The 9,672-nt window shown below is 30.9% G+C and overlaps 1 protein-coding gene across 1 annotated transcript in view; it reads right to left on the bottom strand.

Annotated features, from left to right (window-relative positions):
• LOC107019794 (L-tryptophan--pyruvate aminotransferase 1-like) overlaps window positions 1–1,544 on the bottom strand; it is a 12,639-nt gene extending 11,095 nt beyond the window's left edge. Inside the window, exons 1-2 of the mRNA XM_027913323.1 lie at window positions 1,444–1,544; window positions 606–909 (exon numbers count right to left, since the gene is read on the bottom strand). Coding sequence (XP_027769124.1) covers window positions 606–909; window positions 1,444–1,544 — 405 coding nt within the window. The remainder of the gene's footprint in view (window positions 1–605; window positions 910–1,443) is intronic.
• Between the last annotated feature and the right edge of the window lie 8,128 nt (window positions 1,545–9,672).

The following is a 9,672-nucleotide window of genomic DNA, read 5'->3' as shown; positions in this document are numbered from 1 at the left end:
AAAAAAAAAAATAATTAAAATTAATGGGATGAGACTTTTTAGTAAAATAAGTTAGAAAGTTGGGAATAATTAGGATAAGATTAACAAATTTGAAATCTTTAGGATTTATCTTTTCTTTTCTTTTTCTTTACATTTTCATAATATTTTCTATAGTATTATTATTTTTAAACTAAATAATTAACAAATAACTTAAATTCCCAACTTCTATTTATCAATTTTTTTTATTAAACTATAATTGATCTTATTAGTTTTATTAATTTACAATTTATTATTATTATTTTATTTTATTTTAAATATAACCTTTTTAATAAAAAAAAATAAAAATTGGTGTTTGACTCTTTATATTTTGGTAAAAAATTAGGTGTTCACAAGTCACATGATGTATTCCAAGAACTATGGTTCATGTTTTAGGGTGTGACCAAGTAATTACTGAAATTTATTGTAAATCTTTAAATTTCAAATTTAAAATCCAACGAAGGAAAAAAAGAATTTTATATTAAATGGATCTAACATGTACCAAGAACCAAAACTTCAGACTGTTAATTTAATTGAGCATGGCATATCCTTCACAATTTAAATAAAAAATATATAGTATAAACATGTACCGAATAAAAAGGTGAAGCTGAAACTACGCTGATTGGTTCAAGTTGATCAGATGGTGAAAGAGCATAAAGGGCAGCCTGCACAAGCTGGCTCGATCCAGTGCCAACAACAATATAATTATTATCCACAATTGCATTCCCAACTATTTTGTGCAGCCTCTTAATTTGTTCCTCTAGTTTTGACTCCAAGAACCAACACAAGCTCTTACCATTAGCAAAATAACTCAATGAATCATTACCATTGAATGTTATGTTACACTTGTTCCCCATTTTTTGCCAATATGACTCATACATTGTTGGATCACCACTATAGTCACAAAAATGAAATCCCAAATTAGTATATATTCCAACAAAGAATTGAGAATTTCATCAAATCATAAGAAAATGGAACTACTCTAGAGAAGATTTACTCAATCTCAAAATCTAGCTAGTTCACTAGGGAAGGATTCTATAAGGACACAATGGTTTGCACTGTCTGATCATTTATAAGTCCACTCGATAGATTTTGTCCCCCTTTTATATCAACGAAGAGATTCTTCTCTAAAAGTAGGTAGATGAATATATTTTTTTGATAAATTTATTCCACTTGGTTAATAAAAGACATAATTTAAACGATCGCTCGAAAAAGGCAATTGGAGAAAAATTATCTCATTCTGATACATTACACCCAATGACATTTGGAGGGCACAAAATATAGTTGAGCGCTCAACGTTGAGTAAACCGAAATTGATGATTTCATATATAAAAATAATTGACTCACGAGGATAGGTCAGACAACAAGCTTATGACTTATACGAAAAATTCTAAGAAAAGTAAATTTAAATTGTTAAAGAAAACTCACTGATCAAGAACAATAGTGGGGGAAGTATCCCTTGTGCCATTTTCTGGAGTTGCACAAGGGAATGAAGAACACATGACAAGACAACCATCTGCGCCACTCATCTTCTTCTCTTTTTTTTCTCTAATCTAAAATAATTAATCCATCACAAATAACCTATGGGAGAAGAAGACCTATTTGGGGTCTATATATAGGGAAAAAGACAAGTATATATAAGGAATTATTTTTATGACAATTGGATTTTAAAAGGTGTACATTATAAATGAAAATATTTATGCCTTTTATGAAGAGTTGTGACTTTTATGAAGAATTATGACTTTTACAAAGAGTTGTGACTTTTATGAAAAATTGTGACTTTTATGAAAAGTTGTGACATTTTTGAACAATTGTGACTTTTATGAAAAACTATGACTTTTTCGTAAGGTTGTGACTTTTACTAATGGTTATGACTTTTGGCTTTTCATAAAGGGTCGAGACCTTTTCGATAAGGCAAAATAAACACTTGTTCACACTACTCTTTATTTTCTATTAATAGAGGGGTTTCCTCTAATTTATCAACAAAGAATTTTTGGACTTCTTCTTCTTCTACCAAATCTAGTACTAGTAGTATAAGTTTACTTTATTTACTATTGTTGAGTGGTTCATTGACACTATCTTTTTAGGTGCCGATACAACGGCGACTAAGATCGTTATATTATGAGAGGATATATTTCATTAACCTCGGTTACTTCAAGGGAATAATTTCCTAAAGGACGCAATATGTTGGCTCGATTTTCTTCTCTGAGAAAATATCTTTTTTATATTATTTATAATATGTTTTTGAGTAAATTTTCTTTGCTTATTTAAAGTTTCCATTTTATATATTCTTAAACTCTGTTGTTCCTTACCATGTTCTTCAAGTTATTGTTATATGTATCTTAGTAATATTGGTTGAACTACAACTCTAAGAATATTATTTTATCTTTGTATATTTTTTGGTTCTTTTTATTGAAGGAAATAGATCATGGAAGTAGAAATTTGTGTTCTTATAATTTTTTTGGTCAGACTTTTGGATTGGGGCACAACATATCGTAAACGCGGTTGTTATAATATTTATATGATTCTAGTATATCCATGTATGTACGTGATGAAGGAATCTGAAACTTGATGCTACACAGTAGTTTCTTATTGTTTGTGACTATAACCTTGAACAAATTCACGTTGATTTATATAATTTGTTATTGGCTTAATATCCTCATTTAATAGAAACAAATTTTATAAAAATTCAGCCTTTTTTGTTAGTATTGAGAATACTAAATTGTTTGTGACTAAAGTTAGTGATTTTGTGTCTGCTATGGGTGCATTTTTGGAATGAACTTTGATATTTCGTAAAAATTTTCAAAGGAAATTGAAGCACTACAATTATTTTGTAGAATATTATTTCCAAAAGACACTTCATGTTGTCAATGACATTTTGATTGGAAAATATTTTCTCTAGGAAAATAAGCTACAAAAATGATGAGGAAATTACTTCCTCTCTATGTATATAGGAAAAATAAAGTTCTACAAAGAGGCATTCCATATTTATTGTCTCCCTTACACTCCAAGCTTCAATGCACCTCATTTTCACCCTACCCCTATAAAGTACTCCATACCATCTCTCATAGTACTATTTCTCTAGATTATATATAAATAATTTTAAGAGAATATTTTCGCTTATGTACCGCACACAAGATCAAAGTTTTGGTAAGAAATCTACTTATTTCATACAAATATGTTTCCTTCATATATAGAACACACCCTTAGAATCTGGTGTTTTCTTTCTATATATTTTTTTTCAAATCTACTTTATACTTTTGTGTACATCAATGATCAATAAAGTAAGATTTTAAAATAAGAAAGTTTTTCATATATATATTTTCATTCTAATGTTTGATGTTTGTCTTTCAGGTTCAACATGGCTCAAGGCTATATGTTTATTCATCATGGAAAGAAATAATGAAGACTAAGACCTTTTGGTTAAGGATAATTGTCATTATCATGCTTCAACAATAGAGATCATTGATTTCATGATCCAAAGCTGGACGTGATGTCACACATCTCTTTCCACCAAGAAAAGTCAGCTTCAAATTCAACAACATAAAAGAAATACAGAAAGTAAAACAATAATAACATAATACAGGATAACTTAGTAATTCTAATATAACCCCAAAACCTAGAAATACAGGTCTTAATGTCTCTGTCTCTAGAATAGAACAAAGCACAAAATTAGGAACAAGAGATTCTGTTGGGATGACAAGCAAGTGCCTCTCAAAGTCTTTCGAAAGCCTCAAAACTCTACAAGAAAATCAGTCTCTAAGGAAGGGAAATCTAGTCCCAGAACGTTCAAATCTGATCCCAAACGAGTAATCGACACCTGAAAAGTTTGGTCAACACTGGTTCTAGAAAGTGTTTTCGCTACTGGTCAATAAGGAAGATTTCAAAAGAACTGGTCCCTGAATGGTTTTGAGATGACAATAAACACTGGTCGTGAAGTACTTTTACAGAATGCATATCTAGTATCAAATGGACCACTGATACCTTGATGTTCAAGTCGTTACAACTCTTTTGCAACCTTCCGAAACCTAGTTCTAGTCATATATTATTATAAGTGGGAGGATCAATTTTCAAAATTGAATTACTTTTTTACCCTTTTACTTAATAAAAATATTAAACAAATAAATATATCTAATCTTATTGGTAGTAATATTTAAATTGTTACATAATAAGGTAATAAATAAAATATCTACACTAATTAAATAGGAGTAATATTTTACTTATCACACAATTACAACAGCCTATATTCAATGTCTTGGACTTGCTAGCTTTTTCATCTTCTTAAAGTTGTCCTCTATTCAATATTTTGGTTTCGTTTTAACTTCCTAAAATTGTGAAATAATGTAAAGTTCATGAATCTGTCAAGCCCTTAGTGTAATTTATCTTTTACTATATAATTATAAGTACTTATCCCATTAATTTTAAATTTGTTAATTCTTTTAATTTTCATCCGTTAGAAAACTTTTAAGTTTTATATAATACAATTAACATTCTTAAAAAAGTATAGGATGTAGTTCTGATTTGCACAGTAATTTAGATAAGTGTATTACTATTCAAATTATATCACATAATTGAAAGCTACAGATTCTTATAACCGATTCCAGAATTGAGGCAGCAATGTCAAAGAACCATTTCGTGGTAGTTTCCCTCTCAGGTGATGTTAATTAATTCGTTAAAATTGTTGTGTCTTTTATGTTGTTAATCTTTAATTTATGTTACACTTTAATATGTAATTGCATGTATTATTATTGAAAAAAATTGTTATGTAAGAGATTATATAATTTAGAGGTTTAATAAAAAATATATGAAGTTATGAGTCTAATGTGGTGTTGCAATGCGTGATGCACATTGATTTTAATAGCTTGACATACTACATTCGATATGATATATATATATATATAATCTTCCCTTTCAAATTCTTTATATATATATGTATAAAGAAGAAATGAATCAGAAATTTCAATTAGACAAAATATAATCTTCCCTTTCAAATTCACATAAATCATTGCACATTTAATCTAATGTTATTTTTTAAAAAAAAAAAATTACTTAGCGGGAAATACACATGCGATGCACGTGTTCGAGAACTAGTAACTCTATAGAGATGAGTGTGACCTGGTCCTCGAATAGCATTAGAGACCATTAAAAATCTTCTCCCAGATTAGCTCTAGCGACCATAACAAACTGGCCTTAGAGTAGTTTTAGGGAAGAACAACAACATGGTTCTAAAATTGCTTCAGTGACGAGCTTCAATTCTAGTCCTATCTTATGAATTAGAGACGTGCAACAATTTTGGTCCTAGATTGACCTTTAGAGACAGTAAATAGTTATGGTCTCGAACTAATCAATATTGATCTTACAACCATTAATTATCACAAGAATCTAACAGATATCAAATTAATTACAACTATAAATCTGGATACAAAAGATTATATAGAAACGGGTGCAGGTTGATAGAAATAAATAATACAATTGATTACAATACATTTGTGAGCATCACATGATGTGAGTTTCAATATTTGCTAAATAAAAAAATGTACATTACATCAAAGGTTTTGCATAACATTCATAGCAAAGTAGGAATGAGTTAGTCCATCTTCTAAGCTAGTATCTTCATCGGATAATAAACAAAAGTTAGACAAAAAATGTAAAGTCTAGTCATTGTCATGTAATATCCGGAAACATCTACAAAAGCTGCAAGAAATAAGAAAAAACTCTATTAGAAATTTTTTTTGATACATCAATCAAGAATCCAACATCTGTTTTTTAGAATCACACCTAAATATGTTTAGTAAAAATAGAAATAAATGGATAAAAATATAGCTTAAGAGACGAGCTGGACGAACAACAACTTGGCAGAAAAGTGTAAAACAGAGGAACTTGCAACAATGTTATGTTGCAGTTGTGCGGAAATTTTAAGTTAAGTAGATATATACACCCGACACTTACCAATAAGCCTCTCTAGGCGCACGATAAACATGAATTGCATGTCCAAGGGAGAGTTATCATAATGGAGAAACAAGATTTGAGGTAAACTAGGGAAACAAGTCAAAATTTTCCCTCCCCTCGAAAACTCCGAAGAACAAAGATCAAAGTAAACTCAAAAAACCTCAGAAAACCATATACAATAAATTATTAGCTGGTAGAAGATCATACCATCAATACCCAATAATTAAAAAATCTAACAAAGACAGTACCTAACTAACAATGACACTTAAAAAGAAAGGTACTTGTATTTCTTGAAAGAAAAAGAAAAGCTAATACCATTCAACAATGCCTCAAATACCAAACAAACTTGGTATATAAATCCCAAACTAGATTGGAAGTTCAAAGACTACACACATGGACACAGATTGTGTTACTCGAACCCTCCAAGAATACAGAACTTTTGGAGGATCTCGACAGTTTTTGGGCTGCTACAGCATCATAGGATACCCGCACAGGCACTTATGTGAATCTAAATTAACATTGAATGAAGAAAAAAACTCAAAAAAACAGTCAAGCACAACAACACCAGTTCTGAAGAGCAATGGAATAGAGATAAGTGAGAAGACCCAAGGGTGCACATCGTCGAGCACAACAGTTCCTATACATGGGACTTGCAAAAGTAGCATGTAAGGCATAGGAAAACCCCTACTGCACATCTGTGTCTAACAGTAGATTCAAACAATCATGGGGGAACATAGATGATCAAATGGACATACGTTAAGCCAGTGGAACAACAATTGGGCAGAACACGTTAAAATAGAAAAGCTCGAAGAATATTATGCAGCAGTGCAAAAGGGATATCTTAAGTGACGAGCAGGATGAACAACAATCAAGCAAAACATGGTAAAATAGAGAAGCTGGCAGCAGTGTTTCAGAAGTCCAGAAAATTTTAAAATAAAGTTTTTGCCGTTATGCAGAAAATGAAAAACAGAGCCCATTACAATTAAAGAAAGTTCTGTAGTGCAGATATTCAAAAACAGATCCCATCTCTACAGTTACTATGATCACCAGCTCCACAAATTTGTTACTAACTTGGTCAGCTGAAAAGGCAATGGTTATTTTATTGAAATAGATGATGATGTAGGTGGGACATGTGATTGTTGTGCAACGAAGAGTTCTTTTATTTTCAGTATTTCTTTCTTCTTATATTTTATGGTACACAAGCGATCATTCAAAGATTTATTTTTCTCATTGAAGGATTTCTTTTATTCATTAAAGGATTTGATATTCTCGCGAGTTGAACATAGCACAATCAATAATTGAACAAAGAAGTTCCACCTTTCAAGTCTTTTTCCTTTACTCTACCCCCTAATCCAAATACATGGCTACGAGTTTGAGGTCAACAATATTTTTTAACAATCTCTATAATAGGTAGAGATGCATCTGCTTGAACAATTTCTCTGAGTTGTGCCTATAATATACATCAAAGAACATTTTCTATCATAATACATCAATTTTAATTAATTAATATATTATATTTACCAAATGTACATTTTTTCAATTGCTTCAGTCTCAAGAAGATTGTTATCTTTATTACGAGTCTCAGAGAAAAATACTCGCCATATCTGGTGGATTTCCATCTTTTCCTCCCTTTACATCAAAGTCAAACATGTCAAATAATACACACCTTGTAACAAGTCTATTTCGGAAAAAATAAGTTCATGATATTACCTTTTCATTATTCATCTTTCTAACAGGCTTGCTACCAATATAATAAAACATCTTCAACTTTGCTCGATTTGTTGCATTCCTGCTGCCTCTTGCTTGTATTTGTTCAACAATAAGTTTCTTGCCTATATTTGTTAAACAAGAAGTTGCATTCTAGGAGGATATATGGAAATAATAGACCATAGAAAAGCTAATACAGTTGTGGATATACTCTCCAAATAGGGATTCGCTCTTTACAAAATGGGTGTGGGCTAAGACACCAAAATCATTCTTAGATGTTCAGTTGATTAGTAAAGAGGTAAAACAAACTACAGAAAAGAGAACCTATCAAAGTAGACTATTAATTCAGTAGGCATACTTGAAAACTTTCAGAAGTAAAATTCTCCTACACTGACCATTCCCTTTTTTTTTTGCCTAGTCTCGTTCGGACAATCTTAAGAGACTGTTGGATTGGCTTGACTTCAAATATTTTGCATGCAAGTGTCCTCTCAATTTATTCCATAACTCATTAATCAATCACAAGATATGATCACGATTATCATTCATATCAACACTCTAAAATTTATGCTATAACAATTGAAACATGAGTTGAGTTATTATCTAAAATCTTGATCTCTGTTTCTTTACAATTTCGGTACTCTATTATAGATTCTTTATCTATTACAATTGATTATCGATACTAGCTACTGTAGATTGACTTCTAAAATAAGAAACATTAGTTATATGGACAAGAACACATCAGGTAGCACTAAATAATATATTTATTACCTCAACGGCTGCCAACATTAATATCATGCCACAATGATACTCCCAAGGGACAAATATTACGATCACAAACAATTTTTTTCAAATGCCTAGAAAAAAGATTGTTATTTGTTTCAATCGTTCGATTATTGTAAATTGTTACTTTCCGCTTTTTTCCAACTTCAAGTGAAGCAACTTCTTTGCACCTGTTGCTTACTCGGATTTTTTTACCTTGGTAGGATTCGATGAACCTACAATTGCATTTTTTTATAAGAACTATAGAAATCAATTTCAAGTTTAAAACGTAATAATATATGAATTTAAGATATCATACTTTTTTCAGTTGTTTAAGAGTGTCCATAACTTCATCAGATTGAGGCAATGAAACATTGGTCTGCATATCCTAATTCTGAAGAACAATTCTTTTCATTCTTTTGCATTTTTTGACTAGAGGAGAAGGTAGACCTCAATTTTTTGCTTTTAGAAGGAGTTTGCATATATTGATTAGCACAAACACCACTCTTGTTAAAAGATCCCACCTCAGATCCAGAAAATCCTAAAGATGAGCTCAAAGATCCAGATCTTTTCTGTACTCTCTTTCTTATAGCTTCTGGACGCACTAAACGTGATATAAGAGTTTAGCAAAAAATGAAAATATTATAGTTTTGCAAAAAAATACATGTTTCAGAAAATGTTACTTGTTTCAACTTCTTGAGTTCATTTCCCAACTTGAATAACTAGGAAATGAAGTATTAATTTGCATGTTCTCTTTCTCATGAACCATGGAGTTCTTTTAAAGTCCTTGTCCTCTGTCCTTATCTATAGAACCTGGAAAAAAAAACAGTCATTTGCTTGAGATCAAAATGTTTGAAGGGTGGGAACTTTGAAACTAAATGATAGATGTTCAGTCCAAATGTTCACTCTATATTGAGGCTGCTAGATATGATTTAGCTAATATGAAAGGTTCGGAAACTGTATGGCCAGTGAGCAACTTTCAGACATGTTCATCTAGCGAACAAGTCTATTGGAAGATTATACTTTCAAGACTCAAGATAGATGACCTACATAACATCAATCAAAAATGCCCCTTAAAGTCATCTGCTACAGTGAACTGCTCTAAATAAAGCCTGTCGCACTCAAGATAACTTGTGCAGAAGGACCTTTGACGTAGTTCACAAAAGCTATATGTGCCATCAACTTATTGAAACAAATAAACACCTTTTCCTCCATTGTTTGCTTCAGAAATCTGGAGGATGC

The sequence above is a fragment of the Solanum pennellii genome, chromosome 1 (genome assembly GCF_001406875.1).
Source record: "Solanum pennellii chromosome 1, SPENNV200".
Taxonomy (NCBI): domain Eukaryota; kingdom Viridiplantae; phylum Streptophyta; class Magnoliopsida; order Solanales; family Solanaceae; genus Solanum; species Solanum pennellii.
The sequence above is the reverse complement of the archived record's forward strand: the minus strand, read 5'-3'. Positions and strand labels throughout refer to the sequence as shown.